Consider the following 18,822-nt stretch of genomic DNA (forward strand, 5'->3'; position numbering starts at 1 on the left):
TTATACAGAGGTATGCATATACAGGTATGCATTCATATACATACCTTTCACACTGCAAGGCTGCCTAGGCAGTTTCATTGGCAAAGGAGTGCAATCCTGCAATCCTGAATGGGTCGCCACTGCGACACAGGAAACTCGAATGGCTTATTACCCCAGTAACCCCTCTGAAGGATGATAGGTGGAGTCAACCCACCTGGTGTTACTTCAACGGCCCAACAGTGGCTCAAACTAAAGACCCTAATCCACCAACCTTAATATTTAAGCCATCACCAGGCTTACGAACAAACACACCTGGCAAAATTATTTGCCAAGTAATAAAGGTGAAAATATAACCTCCGTCCACCTTTGGTGTTGGAGGTAAATATAATAAAAACCTATTTGAGTTGCCGCTTCAAATGCCAGTCTCATAACCATAAGACCAAAAAAAAAAGGTCAGGAGCATTCAAATTGATATAACTCTTTATGGGACACCCTGTGTCATAAAGGTCACCCTTTATGGCAAGTCGGGTTCATATAACCACAGGATACACGACAACGTACAATATGCATACAACATTGCACATTTGATGGTTAATTTTTCTGACACTTATCTTGCATGCACAAACTAATATTCACGTTTTCCCGAGCACAGATCACAGCACCTATTTCAAAGTTTGCTTTATGGAACCTGACATTGCAGGCTCAAACGGACATTATTCCAGGATCACACCGACAAAATTGCTGAAAGAGCCCACGTCATGATCATCTGACCTACACCGGCATGAGATTGTACCTCTGACAGCCCTGACAGAGAAGCTTGGAAGATTTGCCATCAGGCAGGGTGGTGAGGTTACAGAGTAGGCAGGGTGCCTGACGAGCTTTGGTCTGCAGGCACGACTCGCACAATGAGAAATCATGATGCCAGCAAGCTGAAGGCGAGGGGCCTGGACTCCGAGAGCCACAGTCTTGGCAAACACAGCAGTTCTGTAGTTGTGGTTTTGGTAGTGGGAGTGTGGAGAAATGTGTGGGGGGGAACAAAGGTGGCACAGCTGATTAATCAAATGCCATTTTGTACTATATTGCTGTCACAAAACCCAAGGTTCTTTGATGGATTAATGTCCAACTGGCAGTTGAGTGTAGTCCAAACACAAGTTGATGGAAAGGAGAAAGCATGGCACTGGCAAAGCAAATGGTGACTCACTCTCCTCCTTTCTTCACTTCCACCCCACTGCTCCACCACCCACTCCACCATACCCCCGCTTTGCCACTTCGATACACAGCTTATGAACATTCCCAAAAACTCCTCCACTGAGGTAATAATCGTAAATACAAGACGGTTCTGTATCAAGACAGAGTCAGAAGCTGCTCGCTAACACAAGATGGACCCATATCCAAAGTTGGACAAAAAATAAAATCCCCGAACTCTCGCGGTTTTCCACAGACTGTAAGAATCTACCTTCAACATGAACACCTGTCACATTTTTACTCTAATCTACATTTACAATATTAATACATTTACATTTTTACTCTTAATACAACAATATTAAGCCTGGTGTTGGCTTAGCGGTTAGGGTGCTGGATTGGGATCCTAGGATCCTGGGTTCGAATCCCAGTCGATCGCTAAATTAACACCAGGGGGGTTGACCCAGCCTGTCATCCTTCCGAGGTCGGCAAATTGAGTACCAGCTTGCTGGGATGAATGATCCCGGTGTGTACCCCGGTTTAGAATAGGTACACCGTTTCCCTGCGCATTGTAAGAGGCGACTAAGGGTTGGTGGCAGGAAGGGCATCCGGCCATAAAAACATTGCCTCAAACAGGGAACCATGATTGTCATGGGGCCCGCAAGGCTTACCCCCGCTCCAGCGGGGAAAAAATGGCCTTAAAACGATCATTCATTCATTCATTCTACATTTACAATATTATCAACCAGCCCAAACTAACATTACAAAGCACTATATGAAAAAAAAAAATTCCCTATCAAATCATAGATACACGAGCATAAACAACACACAGAACACGATATACCGCCTAACAGTCACCTATAAAGAATGTGCGACAATTTACAAAAGCATTTGGCTAATAATAAGCAAACACACAGGAGGAAATACAAGTAAAAAAGGCAATACAAATAAAAGCAGCAACAGATAGGTAATCGAAGGGAGAGGAATAAAAAACACGAACCTTGCATTTCCAGATATTTTTTGGGACCTCCTTCAGTGGGGGTTGCAAACAGAACGTATGGTACCCTTTGTCACAGGTGTCACACACAAGCATCTTGTTGTCATCCCCTGCCTCCCTGCCGTGCAATGATAAATACACTTGAAAAACCAGGTACTTCCTGTCCTGTAGTATTGTAATATGCAAAGATCATAAAGTAAAGGTGAACACAAAAACAATGACAACATAAAACATTTTATGTAATGTCTGAAGCCCATAATATAATGTGCTGCACATTTCTGACACCACAGGTTTCAGGACAACGCCGAGGTTTCCGTGAGACTTTTGCAACCTTAAAGTATGTGACCCATGAAGTACCGATGTGAAGGTAAATTCACGGCCACAACAGTGGACAGTTTTGGGAATGCTCAGGTGCAAGCAATCTACCCAATCAATTGGCGTTTTGGAATTTCTCAAGAAGCTCTGCTGCAAAAAAAATTATTTATTATAATAACGATGTTCTTCTTCTTCTTTTGTGTGCAGCACAAGGCTGCGGGCAACAAAATTGCTGGCAGCACAGTTGTGCCGCTGACACAGTTCCCCCTGTAGATTAGAGCAGGAACTTTTGAATTTAGCCTCAGTGCCAGGGATAGCTTGCCTACTCTTTGTGAAGGACCCCGTGGGATCTTTAACGTCCACCAACGAATGCAGTCAGAGGGAACGCCCATTAACGGCCATCCGAAGGGAGGCATATGTGCATTGATGCCTCACCCTGCCTGTGAAACACCAGGATGACAGTTTGTAGCTGGGTCAGGATTCAAAACTCGGCAAAACCTAGGAGATCTCGCGAGATCTTGCCAGGGAGGAGGAGGGTGGGGGGGGGGGGGGTCACGGCTTTTCAAAGCTGTCCATGCTCTCCACGCACGCTCGAAGTTAAGTAATTGTTCACAATTGTATTTTTGTCAAAACTGTATTTATCTTACGTGTGGGAACCTATAGTGTGTCCCCAGGAAGAGTCGAGTATTTCGTGCCGCGAAATTTGCGGCCTAGTTATTTAAGCTTCCTACCTTGAGGCTTTGTTTTCTCTCAGCGGTCGATTGTGGTCCATCTACTTCCATTCTCTCAGTTTTTCCCAGTCTTTTCACCCCATACTTATTTGTTTAAAATCTTAACTCAAAAAAACAACAAAAAACAAAAACATTTCCTTCTTTGTTCTTTTCGTTCGTTCGTTCTTCGACCACGTGTTTCACCCCCATTTCACCCCCATTTTAACCCCATTCCCCCAGATAGTTTTCACTGTTCAATTTAAAAATGTTTAAACTTTCAACTTTCCCCTGAAGTGCTGTAGTCTATGATCCAATTCCAGAAAGCTCTATTTAAGGAGTTTGCTGCACCCCCCCCCCTGCTACCAAGGTTTGACGATTGATTATTATTGTTCCTGAGCTATTTAGGAGTGGGAATCCACTTGTTGTCAATCCCAAAGCCTGCAAGGGAAAAATGTCAACAGCACTTTATGTTAGGTGGGCAAGGGTGGATAAGCATAAATTTTCACATGCTTCAAAATGGGGGGTATGGGTGTTATAGAGTCTATAGTGCTTCTTGGTATACATTAATCATGACATATCATACACCACTAGAAAGAGGAATGAAATACCTATCCTATGGTATATCCTTGGAATAAATCAGACAATAATTGAGGTGAATATGACAATTTGTGTATCTTGTCCGTAAATATGCGTAGCCGTTAAAAGCGAACATTTCGACTAAAGCATATCTTACAATCAATCAGGAACCACTATAAACCGCCAAAGGTCAACTATATCTATTACATTAGAAGCCTTAGGGTGCCATATGAATAAAACAGAATAAATACATTGAAAATATACCGATGAATGTACACTTTCAACCGTTTTTACATTGCTACCCAGAAATCTGTGAATACGGTTCGCGTCGATTGCCACTTGGGGGTGGGGTTGCTTTTCAGGCTGCCTTCTTAATTTGAATTAATTGACCACTACGTGATAAGTATCACATGAAAGCATACTGAATTACCTATCCAATGGTGTATTAATGATCACTTTCAGATAAATGTTCACCTCTCCAAGGGACTTCACATCACGATTGGGATCAATACCTCATGCGGCTTTAGCGGACATTTTGTGTTTGAGGATGCTTTTCCGGCTTAACTTCAATGTGACATCACTGAATAATAACTGCTGTATGTCATTACTAAAAACAATATTGAATTACACATAAATGTTATATTAATGATAACTGTGTGGTATGTTTATTCAACATCAAGAACTTCACATCTATAAGTAACTTTCAATTTCTTATCCAACATTCATAAAACTATGACGACAAACAGCCAATACACTTGGGCATGGTGTTGTATATAATTTCATTATCAAATGCACTTCACTGCCGACTATATGTTGTATGTCATTTTGGAAACATATTCCCTACCCAATGATATTACCGGTAATTATCACTTTCAGATAAACATTCACCTCCACAAAGAACTTCACATCACAACCGTATATTCCACGAACATCAGCATATTCAGCTTACATGTGAATATTTGTTTTATTGAGTTTCATCATTAACTTGTAGAACATTAACCGATCCAAGATTCTTTAAACATGTGGATTAACAATCAAATACAAAGCACATCCTGTCGAGAATCAGTCCCATCCGATCTGACTCCCAACACCAGAAACCGCCCAGAAACATCAGGCCCATCCCACTGATCACATTAATACTTTTTTCAGAATGGAACTACAAAATTTACTATGTACAATAACCCCCTTTCCCCCCCCACCCCCGCCCCCCTCCCACTCACTTCCCCGTATACCATACTACACAATGTCATCAATTTCTTACACCTCCTCCCACCTCCCCGCCTCCTACCACCTCATCATTCCAAACCTCAAACACTCCTAGAAATTATACAATTATGCATCTGTCATGCAATAACCATCCTGTCTTCATCCACACCATTCAAACTGCACCCTCCCCCTCCCAGTATTTCCCATCTGATGATTACGTTATCCCTGATAGCCTTCCACTGGTACGACCAGTTAGTCTTCATCTCCGCTGCCGCTGGAGTCATCACTCAAACCCAAGTCATTGTGCTCTGTGTTTGGACTGTTTGTACACTCCTTACATCCACACAGATCGGTGCATGGCATGGCGTTCTTCCGACAAGAGCATCTGGGGCCCATGCATTGGTCCTTCTTGCACTTGCAGCTGATGAGTTGCAGGATTGCTTTTGGGGCTGGTTGCTGGTCTGTCCAGTGGACGGTGATCTTGTTGTCGGCCACATCCCACCCATGGCCATTTGGACTTGGTGTTGCTGCTGCTGCATCACATTGGAGCGAACTCTTCCAGATGCTTGTCTGATAGTTTACTTGCGCAACATGGTGTTTGAGGGCATCCTTCGTTGGTGGCAGATGACATGTTTTGTGCATTCTCACTGCAGAACAGTTTGTACCTGACAGAGTTGATGTCAATGTCCATGTATCCATACAGTGCGCATACGAAGCGTTCACACCCATCAAGCTGTTCTTCGCTTATGTCCAGTGACATCCCAATCACTTTCATGGCATTGCACACGTCTCGATCAGACTTCACCAACTGGAACGCTTGCTTCTTCCCTTTTCCGAAAAAAGCACTTGTGCTGTCGCATCCAGTGAATGCATGCATCCCAGGAAGTGTTTGGCATACATCTACGCCAAGTGAGGTGCCTATAGCTGTGGTATCTATGTGTCTCAGTCGCTGTTTGGTTCCTGTGCAGAACAGAAGTCTCGCTCCTATGGTGTGACTGAAGACACATGCTAACACAGCTACGTCTGCGTCTGGCGACCTGATAATGATGCAGTCATGTCCTTGAGATGCTGCATGCCTGGCATGGAGCAGTATCCGTGTATCGGCTTCTTCCTGTTTAGTGCATAACGGATCAATACGGATGGAAGTGATGACATTCTCGGTAACGACAAGTTGGTGACATTCCTCACCATGTGTCACATACAGCGGACCAAGGCCTGCATACAGGGCAACATAAGGTGGCTGTTGCCATTCCTTGGCCAGAAAGTGGGCCAAATTCATTTTGTTACTGCCGTTGCTCAGGAACTTCTTCCACTGTGTGGGGCACTTCTGGTTACCTCCCTGGATTTTCACTTGAAGACTTCCCCCTGTCGCTCGATTGATATGCTCTGGATTTTTGATCGAAACCTCAGGGTACTGATCCATGACGAAGTCTATCCTATCTCGATTGTGTGAGTATGTTTTTACGAGATGGAAGACATATTTAGCTAAATCGCTGAAAGTCTTGGGTACGGTCTTCAGCGAGTGCAGCATTTCCATTCCGTCAAGGATGAGTACAGCTGACACTGGAACATCTTCAACTGGATCGAGCTGCCCTTTAAGGAGATGTAACAGAGTGCCCTTTGGTGTTTTAGCGGGAGCACCATCCGGAGTTGCCAGTGACCATGGCAATGGTCCCAGTGGGTACTTGAAGACATCTTGCATGTTAATTTGCCGACGTTGAGCAATGATGACCATTTTGGCAAACAGGTCTCGATCAGCTTTGATGACTATGTCTGTGGAGGCCAAATTTTGGTAGTGGACCAAAGAAATCGACTTCATTGGATTGAATGCGGTTATTCACAAAGTTGGTGAAGGCATGGTGTCCCTGTTGTGCTGCAGTCAATAGGTCGACTGATATTTCCTCAGTTGCTGTAACTCCGGACGCAATGTTGATAAGAGGCTCAGATGTATCCCTTGTAGAGAACGGATTCACCCATCTGTCGATGGTCTCGATCACCTTGCGCACATCACGTTCATCCTTCAGAATGCATGGAGCACTGGAATTTTTTTGTATGTGACCTCCAGCATCAGTCAAACCTGCCATTCCCTTGAACAACTGCAGAATCCTCGCTCTGTCATGGATGGTTAGAATCCATCGTTACACAACACCTCGGTTGAGACCGATACCAACTATCCCTCCACTCGTTTTGGAATCTCTGTTCATCGTTTGCTCGATGGTTTGATCTACGGCCACTTGAGCAAATGCACTGCCACGACTGCACTGGACAGCAAAGAATCCTCCTTGGAGCAACCGATTACTCTCTGGGTGGGACTCGGGCAGTGACCATCTCGCACCAGTATGCAGACAGGTAACGTGCATAGTTCGTCCTGTCATATGCAAACATCCATGGCAGCATCTGGCAGATTGAAGCAAGATGTAAATCCCAGTTTCCCTCTCTCGTAGCTCTTGTGAAGCGCAGAAGCACACACACGAGGTCGATGTATGAATCCCATAACGTTGCCAAAGGTCCACGGTCAGTTTCACAACATTGACAATGATGTTGTTGACATGCAACAATTATTGTTCAGGGAAGTTAAATTGAAGTTAAGTCTGAAAAGCAAACCCAAACACAAATGTCCGCTGACGCGGCATGAGGTATTGATGCCAATCGTGATGTGAAGTCCTTTGTAGAGGTGAACATTTATCTGAAAGTGATCATTAATACACCATTGGATAGGTAATTCAGTATGCTTTCATGTGATACTTATCACGTAGTGGTCAATAAATTCAAATTAAGAAGGCAGCCTGAAAAGCAACCCCACCCCCATGTGGCAATCGACGCGAACCGTATTCACAGATTTCTGGGTAGCAATGTAAAAACGGTTGAAAGTGTACATTCATTGGTATATTTTCAATGTACTTATTCTGTTTTATTCATATGGCACCCTAAGGCTTCTAATGTAATGGATATAGTTGACCTTTGGCAGTTTATAGTGGTTCCTGATTGATTGAAAGATATGTTTTAGTCGAAATGTTCGCTTTTAACGGCTACGCATATTTACGGACAAGATACACAAATTGTCAAATTCACCTCAATTATTGTCTGATTTATTCCAAGGATATACCATAGGATAGGTATTTCATTCCTCTTTCCAGTGGTGTATATGTCATGATTAATGTATACGAAAAAGCACTATAGACGCTATAACACCCATACACCCCCCCCCCCCCCCCCCCCATTTTTAAACGTGTGAAAATTTACGCTTATCCACCCCTACCCACCTAACATAAAGTGCTGTTGACATTTTTCCCTTGCAGGCTTTGGGATTGACAACAAGTGGATTCCCACTCCTAAATAGCTCAGGAACAATAATCAATCGTCAAACCTTGGTAGCAGGGGAGGTGCAACAAAAGTGAACATATCTGGAAGTGGCCCGGGGACTACTGTATTCTGTCATATTAGTAGTGTATATATGTTGCTTCTGGGACACTCTCATTTTCCCATTGACTTACATGTTAATTTTCCTCTTAACCTCATTGCCCATTCACACCTCTATTTCTCCCACCCTAATCTTTATGAACCTTTTGTCTATAGTACCTATCCTTAATGTTGTTCATTAGACCACTCAAACACTACAAATATTTGTTTTCCCTTATAGACCTATAATCCTTCTTCTACATATCATCTGGCAGATTATCTTTGACCCACTCAAACATCGACCCATTCACTTACATGTTAATTTTCTTCTCACCTCTTTACGAACCTTTTAGCCTTTTGACACCTATCCTTAATGTTGTTCATTAGACCACTCAAACAATGATCCCCCTTGGTCTTATGGTACTCTTACTATCAATGATCCCGAGTAGACCACTCAAACATTGATCCTACAAATATTTGTTTATGCGTGGGAAATAATTTAATTCTCTTGCCACTCCCTTCACCATCTAATATATTAACAAAAAATATGTTTGAGTTTGGTTCTTTATTAAGATATTTTAACTGAGCTAAGATAAAATGGTAAACCTCCCTCAATGTTCTTGTTTGAGCGCCTCCAGTGCCACATACCATTTTTAAATTAAAGTATATATTTTCCTGACAACCATCAAAGTTTTCCGTCCACTCAAAAATATTTCCATCTTTTTTACCCAATTCACCGGTATTTAAATTAATTCTCTTATTTGTTTTGTAAATTTTTTTACCAGTTGTCTTTTCAATTATACCTATTTGATATTTTTCACATTCGTTATGTTTACCATTTATATACCAAGGTTGATTACACCTCCACTCTTTAGTCTGGTTGGTACTTGGTTCTATCATTTATAAAATAGTAAAAAGGCGGTGGTAGCCCATTAAAATCCCTAACCCCCCACCCCCTTTTTTAACTTATCACTTATATACTTATATAACCATAAGGGAGACTATCAATTCCATTTTCTAAAATACACCTCTTATCATCAAAAGCCCCCAATGCTTTCTTATTTACCTCTTCTGAATATAATATATGTTTATAACTTCTTATTCCATTAATCTTTCTAAACTCTTCTTTCTTTGTTGTTAAACAGTTATAATAATCCTTAAAGTTTATCGTTTCTTTAATAACATTTTTCTTTACACCTTTTAACTTCTTATCAGTCTTTTCAACGTTATTCACAATGTATTTATAAGCATAAGCCTTAGACCTCAATCCCACAAATTCACTCATGACATTTCCTCCTAATTCATCCTTAAACTTTCCAATCACCTTTTTATTTTTAGAAGAGAACAACTCACTCTCTGGACTGTAATTACTAGTGTCATAGATATTAATGTCCTTTTTCATGTCTGAATAAACATCATCAGTATTAATTTGCAAAATAAAACTATCTGTATCCATATAAAGTAGATTAACATCATTTTGATATTTCTTCCTCAAGTTATTATAAAAGTAATCATACATTAATGACTTTGATAAATCAAGAATTGATGTTCCAATATAAATAGGTTTGTCCATTTCAATACTCTCTTTAATCAAATGGATCGCACAAAAGTTCTCAGTAAAGACCTCAGCTCTAGTAAAACTCGGTCTATGGATTAATTTTGTGATTAGCAATTAGCAAAATTAGCATTAATAGCATTAACCCTATCAAACATAGGCCTGGGACACTGAAATTTCTGTTTCGCTATATTGCTCCGTTTGAATGCTACAGGAAAACTCCCATCCACTCACCATAGAGACCGCGACCCTCCACCATATCATAAATGGCCAGGTGGCAGATGAAAAGGTGAATGTGCAAGATGCATTGAAGATCGGACAGGACATGAGCACACTGTTCTCTTCATCACTTCCTGAGAGATTTCATGCGCCCATCTCAAATAAGGTGGTGACAATGACATTCACCAAAAAAAGAGTGAAGGTCAATGCGGATCATATGTGACCTTGAGGCGTTGTTTGCTCGGCTGCTGGTGGTGGGGAGCAAGAGAAGAATGGAGCTCTCTGCCCTCTTTGACTACGAGCTTGGCCCGGTCCCTGCATCCATCATCGATGAGTATGGATGCCTCAGGAAGGGTAACAAGTCTGTGATCATCCAGCGTCTTGTAATCCTTGCCCCCAATCCCCACCCACCACATGTTGTACTCGTTGATGCATCGCAGCTCATCTACCATGTGGTGTGGCCATCGTCAGGCACTGTGGCTGACCTCGCAGCCAGCATGGGGCGCCGGCTTAATCGCTACATCACCGAAACATTTGTCATCTTTGACCGGTATGAGCAAGTCTCTGCCAAAGACCACGAGAGGCAGAGAAGAGCTGGGGAGAGCTCAACAGAGTACCGACTCTCACTGACAACCCCTCTACCTAGCCGCGACAAAGTGATGAAGAACAAGACAAACAAACGGAGACTGGGTGAGCTCCTGTGCACACACAGCATAGGAGATCACATCGAGATGGTCAGCAAAGCAGACAGTATTGTCACTCATGACGAGGCTGACGTCTCCCTCATCTCATACATGTTGGATGCAGCCAGTCGCGGAGCTGAAACTGTCCGCATTCTCAGCGACGACACTGATGTTTTCGTACTCTTGGTCTATTGGTGCTGGAAGGTGGGTATCACATGTAACCTGCAGATGCAGAGATGGGATGGCACTATTCTCAACATCAATTCGACAGTAGAGAATCTCGGTGAGCAGTGTCGCTCCATCCTGGCTATGCATGCTCTCTCCGGATGTGACACCACCTCCTATCCCGCGGGGAAAGGGAAGGTGTCCGCACTCAAGGCCATGAGAGTAGTACCTGGTGACCTGCTTCACTTCATCGGAGAGGAGGGAGCTACTGATTTACAGATTACAGAGGCAGTGAGTGGTTTCTTCCTGGCTCTGTACAACGAGAGGGAGTCGGCATCTCTGAACGTCGCCAGATATGACATCTACCGAAAGCGCAAAACCCCCCCAGCACTGAAGACACTGCCTCCTACAGAGCGCAACGCTCTCTTCCATGGACGGCGTGCCCATCTACAGGTGCTGCTTTGGAAAGCAGCAGACTGCCCTGACCCAGCAGCTGTGGACATAACAGAGTTTGGATGGAATAAGAAGGAAGGCGAGAAGGGAGAGGAAGTCATCATGCCCATCCTGGATGCAAGCCCCGTTGCTCCTCCTGCCGTGTTGGAAATGATCAGCTGTAGCTGCAAAGCTGGGTTAAAGCCCTGTTTAACAGCAAAGTGCAGCTGCGTAGCTGCAGGCCTGGCCTGTACCAGCTACTGCTTCTGCAAAGGCTCTGATAGTACATGTTGCAACACACTCACACACTCACAGCAAGAAGAGCAATATGACAAGAATGTAGAGTCAGGAGAAGAAGATGAAGACGATGAGGATGAGTTTTATGATGAGGATATGCTTTAAAACAGTGCAGAGTAGTAGAAGTGCAAGACGCTCTTTCTTGATGGAAGTTTTATGTTGTGTAACTAGTGCACATATTTTTCAGCTCTGATAATTTTGGGTATACATGTGTTTTAATTTTGAGGATATTATTTACCCATAGTCATATTATTCTAGTTTGGTATGGTACTTGCCTTTGTTACCTCTAATACCTGTGAATAAAAGTGGAGCAATAGAGCGAAACAGAAATTTCAGTGTCCCAGGCCTATGTTTGATAGGGTTAATGCTATTAATGCTAATTTTGCTAATTGCCCAACAAATGCAAGTTAGCATCCGGCAGTTTCTAAGTGCTGGGGACCCATACTCTACATTTCTAACTTAAAACTTTGGGGTACTCAACATTTCCGGGTTCACAAGAGGGCTCTATAGGCTTGGCAAGTAGACGATAACAGGAGTGGGGTTGATGATTTAAGGGGAAATGAAATCTATATTTTTCTGCCTTTACTTTAGGATTGTCCAATTTTGTTTCTTGAAAAGATCATAAAGATATATCATATTACAACCATAACCGCATTTGAACAACATAAAGATGATATTGCATAATTACAGCCGAAAAGCAAAAACTACATATTTCAGCGATTTTGTGTGTTTTGGGTATAATACAAGAATATGAATATGAATGAATGAATGGTATAATAATATATATTGTTGTGGATATGAGGATTGTGTTTTTTATTGTGTTTTTTTGTTTTTATTGCTTTATTCTGGACCCTCCTGCCTCCAGTCTGTGTATAAAGGTCAAAGGTCGTTCCGTAGTTATTTCATAAGCACTCACGTCAGCCAATCATAGATTTCCCCCTTGTTGACAGTTATTTCCTTATTCTGTGTAGTAGGGTAAGGCCTTGTCTTCCATTAATTGACACTCCATTGCACCGAATTCAAATAAATAGATCCCCTTTTATTTTCATTCCCAAAGCCCCATTCCCAAAGCCTCGATTGCCAACTGCATTCGCCGCCATTGCCATGTGCTCCGGCTTGGAGAAGAAGGGCGTGTCCCCACCTCGTCATAGAGGGGAGGAGTGAGCCAGCCCCGAACAACCAACCAGGCATGAGGGGTTTGGTTTGAGAGGGCGGAGGAAGAGCGATCGGGGAGGTTCGAAAAGGTTCAAGGGTGGGGCTATATATAACACATGGGAGACGCCCCCACCTCAGATGAGTTCTGAGTTCTGCAAAGAGACGAGCTTCAGAGAGAAGTGCACGAGGAGGGAAGAGAAGCGAGTAGGAAGCCCCTGAGACAAGTGCGACAGAAGCGCAGGGGAAGCCTTGACACAAGTGCGCGAGAGAAGCGTGGGGGAAGCCTTGACACAAGTGCGCGAGAGAAGCGCGGGGGAAGCCTCTGAGAGAAGTGCACGACGTCGCCCTGCTCGCTCCCAGCCTGACGAGGCCCGGCTTGCTGTGCGCCCTGCCAAGCCTTCCAGCTTGTGGTCCGAGCTGAACCTTCCTCCCGGTCCAGCCAATCGTTCCTGCCTCCATTCCCCATTCGTGTGAGTCCGTCTTCGTTTGTTCTGTCCTGGGTTAAGTAAGACTGTAATAGATAAGCTAGTATTTTCACTGTGTCCTTCTGGTCCGTCCTTCTGTAAATTATTTTATTATCCTTCCTTCTCCTTGGTTACTTTTGGTTGTAAATAGAAATAAATTATATTCGTATTCCCTACTTTTGTCTCCTTCCTCTTCTTCACATCCGTGTCGCCTTAGTCTTTTCCCCATTGAATATCTGTGGCGCGATTCGGCCAACATTCAGGAATCGGGTTAGTCGGGGTAACTGTTCGGGCGCGGCGGCCATCTGCTCGGCAAATCCAGTAACATCTTAGCCGCGTCCGTAACAGTATAATACCAGATATAATAATAATTTATTTTTTTAATCATACTTGAACAGCATAACGAAAATCCCCTCATACTTCCCACTATCCTTTTAATTATAATGTTGAAGAATCCCTATTGGAAGAGCTGAAAAAACAAAAATACAAAAAAAAATCATCAATTTCAAGCTTTACGCTAACCCCTTAATAGAAAGGTGGCTGCCATTTATTGTTGCTGCCACAATTTAACTGTACATCAGGGCTGGATTTGTTCTACAGATGTATCCCAAGCACCCTGAAATGACAAACCAACTGTGTAGTGGGTGTTGCACGAAACTCGTTTTCTCTAGGCCTCTCTTGAAAACTGGCTCCTGGACGAAAAGGACTTCTGCGACTCACTGGGACTGACAGAATCTGTCAATTTCCCGACCCAGATCTCAGCCAACGGAGCATCTTCTCTTATAGACTTGGTTTTGACTAACTTCCCTGCAAATGTCTGCTGCTCTTCTTCTGCTCCAATCAGCTCATCTGATCATGTGCTTGTTAAAGTGGACATCTCTCTGACCATTCTCAGAGAGCATTATCAGCATCGACGAGTCTGGCATTTCACTCAGGCCAACTGGCACTGTCTTCAAGCAGCCATCAATCGTCTGGACTGGTCTCCAAACTCTACCGCCTCTGACATCAACTCATCCTGGGAATTTTTCCAAAGTATATTGCTCTCTCTCTCATGCACAGATTTATCCCATCTCGTCTTCAGTTGTCATACCCTTCCTCCCGTCCATGGTTCTCGGAATCTTGTTGTGAGGCAGATGCCCAGAAACAACTTGCCTTCGCCTCCTGGAAAGCAAATCCAACGGCAGGAAATCTCATTTCCTTTCACAAAGCCCGAAACAAGTGTGTGTCCACCCTCAGGAAAGCCAGGAAACAATATCTCTCCTCTCTCAAGACTAACCTCTCAAACCTGTCTCCGTCTTCCAAATCATGGTGGCGTCTGGTCAAATCTGTTTCTGGTGTTTGTTCCCCCTCCATCCCCTCCCTTACCTCAAACGGCTACACAGCTGACTCCGCTCGTGAAAAAGCCGAATGCCTCAACTCTGTGTTTGCCTCTAAATCTTGTGTCCCAAACCCATCCCTCTCTGTACACACCGTACCCAGTCATACCCAGCTGCTCCTGGACTCTGTCCTTTTCTCCTGACAAGGTGGAAAGGTTTCTGTCAACCCTCGACTCTGATTCTGCAACTGGACCTGACGGCATCAGCCCACGGGTCCTAAAATCCTGCTCTGCCACTCTTTCACTCCCTCTCTCTGTTCTCTTCGCCCTCTCTTTTGCTCAAGGTCATCTGCCATCAGCTTGGAAATCAGCCAACATCACCGCTTTACACAAAAAATGTGCAAAAACAGATCCTTGCAACTACAGACCAATCAGCCTTCTCCCAATTATCAGCAAAGTCATGGAATACATCATTGCTTCGGATATCAAATCTTTCCACTTCTCCAATGGCTTGATCTCTGACCATCAATTTAGTTTCAGACCAGGTCACTCCACTCTGGACATGCTGCTTCTGCTTTCTCAACAATGGATGGAGGTCCTCAATGCCAAACAGGAAATTAGAGCTGTCTCCCTTGACATATCACGTGCCGTCGACACGGTCTGGCACCCCGCTCTGCTCACCAAACTCTCCTCCTATGGTATCCATGGAAATCTCCACATATGGCTTGCGGACTTCCTCTCGAGTCGGAGTCAACGTGTGGCCCTGAATGAGTTTCTCTCATCTCCCCTTCCTGTTCAGGCTGGAGTTCCCCAAGGCGGTGTTCTAGGCCCTGTGCTTTTTCTGGTCTTCATCAATGATATCTCTGAATCTCTTGAAAATCCTCTCTACCTCTTTGCTGATGACTCCACTCTCTGCAGCTCCATTCTTCATCCCTCAGATCGGCAGTCTGCAGCCTCCTCACTCTCTGCAGACCTGGACAAAATCACAGACTGGCCAAACAAGTGGAACATGTCTTTCAATCCTGACAAATCTCACACTCTTACATGTCTATCCGAAAAGACCGACTGGACAACCCTCCCATCTACTTTCTGAACAATCCTCTCCACGAAGTTCTGTCACTCAAGCTTTTGGGTCTCACTATCTGCCATGATATTTCCTGGGAAAACCACATTTCCAATCTGGCCTCCAAAGCCAGTCGCCGACTGAGCATCCTCCATCGTGAGAAGTCCTTCCTTGGCACACCTGAGCTCCTCACCACATACAAGGCTTTCATCCGCAGCTCAATGGAATACTGTTCTCCCCTCTGGGCCGGTGCTCCTGCCTCACACCTAGCTCGGCTTCACGCTGTTGAAACCAAAGCTTTCAGTATCATTGGAATCTCCCGCGATGAAGCTAACTACGCGGGCCTTTCACTTACTCACCGCAGGCAGGTTGGTGGTTTTTCTGTCTTTTACCGCTCCTCTCCAGCCTTGCTAGCCCAAGCTCTCTCTGGGCTCTGTCCCCCAAATATTCCTACAGATCGCACAAGATCTGGTTGCAACCCTCTTACAGCCATTCCATGTCAAATCATCAAAGAATCTGCCGTCATCTCTCGGATTTTTGTAAAACTTTGGGAACCAATTGGGACCCATGAAAAACGGCAAGAACTCAAATATTTTTGCTAACAGCCTCTTAATTAGTGAGATACAGACTAACGAACTTTGGACTAATTAGCGCGACGTCGCGAATTCAAATGGCCATATCTCTAAAAGTATAACACCTAGAGAGCTGGTTTTGGTGTCATTTTAAAGGTATTTTCATGCCCTATGAATTTGTCTGGGCAACATTTTCCTACCTCCAACCACAAAAAAGTTATCACAAAATATAAACTTCAATTGTGAATCCCCAAAAAATGTATCCTTCAAATTTCCTCAAATTCATCCCAAAGGTACCTTATGATGTCAAGAAGCTTCCACATAAATTTTGTGATGGGCACTCCAATAGTTTCTGAGATATGAGCAATAATGTACATGTACGTATGGCATATAGGTTCGAAAATCAGCATTTGTAATGTATTATACAATCAATAAGTGAGTTCAAGTACACAGTGTTCACTAACCTGACTTAGGTTCACTAACCAGTGTCACCCATTTTCGTGGTTTTGGATTTCACATATTTATCTGCAGCAAGTCTCTTTTTTGGAATAGGTGATTCTCCAATCAATCCCAAAGACTCATTCAGTGTATTCAGTTCCATTTCAGGAGAATGAAATTCAAACTCCCCTGAACTGCCTGGTATTGGTGATTCACCTCCACCATCATTGTCCTCACTACTGCTAATAGCGCTGCTGGTCACTGGTAATGGTATTTCACTCTGAGTCTCTACCACACCTGGTTGTCTTTTTGCCAGTTTCTTATGACACTGGGTACAGATTTTCTGTGCACTTTGCAGTTTGAGGCTTGGATGAGCGGCTATGGCTTTTTGGCTAACAGCTCTCAAGCCAGACGACTTTGGTTTTTCATGAGCTCCAAAGGGATTGCAGCAGGATTTCTGCTTCAAGATGAACTTTTCCTTGGCAGTCGTCATTTTTCTGCAGCTCCTTCAGAAGTGAACTGCCAATTTCTGTTGGTGGCAGGCCTAAGCATTACACTAAGCCAACTTGGACTTTCCCTGGGGATCTTAGACTGTGAAAGTTGCATCACCTCGACTTACCCACATGGGAAATCCCAGTTGGAATTCCCCAGATGAGAATTCCCCTCAGGCCCAGTTGAAAATGAAAGTATATGATACTTCAAAGCAATTGATGGTTGTTCCCTGTGTTCCCTGTCATGGCTAGGTTAGAATGATTGTATAATACATTACAAATGCTGATTTTCGAACCTATATGCCATATGTACATGTACATTATTGCTCATATCTCAGAAACTATTGGAGTGCCCATCACAAAACTTATGTGGAAGCTTCTTGACATCATAAGGTACATCTGGGATGAATTTGAGGAAATTTGAAGGATACATTTTTTTTGGATTCACGATTGAAGTTTATATTTTGTGATAACTTTTTGTGATTGGAGGTAGGAAAATGTTGCCCAGACAAATTTATAGGGCATGAAAATACCTTTAAAATGACACCAAAACCAGCTCTCTAGGTGTTATACTTTTAGAGATATGGCCATTTGAATTCGCGACATCGCGCTAATTAGTCCAAAGTTCGTTAACCTGTATCTCACTAATTAAGAGGCTGTTAGCAAAAATATTTGAGTTCTAGCTGTTTTTCATGGGTCCCAATTGGTTCCCAAAGTTTTACAAAAATCTGAGAGATGACAGCAGATTCTTTGATGATTTGACATGGAATGACCCCTTATTGTTAGACTGCTAAAATCAAGACTCTCTGCTCACCTTCACTCCTTCATTCCTCTTTTCTCCCGCCTCTGGAACAAACTCCCTCACTCTCTTCAATCCCACTCCTTCCTCCAGGTCTTTGAAACAGCTGTTCACCACCATCTCTTATCTTCCCCTATCCAAAACCTTGATCTCTTCTACCCCCGCTAATTTCACCCCAGATCCACTTTTTTGAAATACCAACATCTTTCCTGGAAGTCCTTGCAGTGTCCTTGTGTTTTATACTTCCTCCACCCACCCCCTACCTCCCCCTACCCACGCCTCCTTCCCCTAAGCCCTCTCCCTCCCACATATCTCCCGATGCCCCTGCTCAAATGTTGTGTTTGTGCTTCCCCTTCTCTCCCCATCTTGTCTACCGCTACCCTTATTATATGTTTGTGTGTCTGATTTTTTTGTGTGATAAATGTTAGCTCTTTCACAAGCCTCGATCCTGTATACAAAAAAAAACAAAAAAAACAGCTCAGAGGTGAATGTGCGTACCTCTATTAGCCTATACTATTCTGCCAGCCCCCAAAGTGCTTATTCATGCCACAATCAAAGAATGCAAGATCACGTATCACATTGCTTACTTGCACGTCTGACAGATTTTGCACTCTGGACATTGCCAGCCTGCTCGGCGTACAGGGCTCGGCTCTATCTCCAGACAAACGCCGTGATAGTGCTGTCCGCAGCTCGTACAAAAGAGCTGGTTCGATACGTCTCCTGCTGAATCACACACAGCGCACTCCGCTTCTTCACCAACTGCATTCAGGAGGAAACACAGATAGCAAATGCTTAACTATACTTAACGAG

General features: G+C 43.6%; 1 protein-coding gene across 1 annotated transcript in view; it reads right to left on the minus strand.

Moving 5' to 3' along the window:
* LOC137429979 (histone-lysine N-methyltransferase 2C) overlaps positions 1–18,822 on the minus strand; it is a 304,487-nt gene that overhangs the window by 184,493 nt on the left and 101,172 nt on the right. Inside the window, exons 9-11 of the mRNA XM_068120407.2 lie at positions 18,600–18,771; positions 2,162–2,276; positions 773–963 (exon numbers count right to left, since the gene is read on the minus strand). Coding sequence (XP_067976508.2) covers positions 773–963; positions 2,162–2,276; positions 18,600–18,771 — 478 coding nt within the window. The remainder of the gene's footprint in view (positions 1–772; positions 964–2,161; positions 2,277–18,599; positions 18,772–18,822) is intronic.

The sequence above is a fragment of the Myxine glutinosa genome, chromosome 6 (assembly GCF_964187855.1).
Source record: "Myxine glutinosa chromosome 6, kmMyxGlut1.1, whole genome shotgun sequence".
Lineage (NCBI taxonomy): Eukaryota > Metazoa > Chordata > Myxini > Myxiniformes > Myxinidae > Myxine > Myxine glutinosa.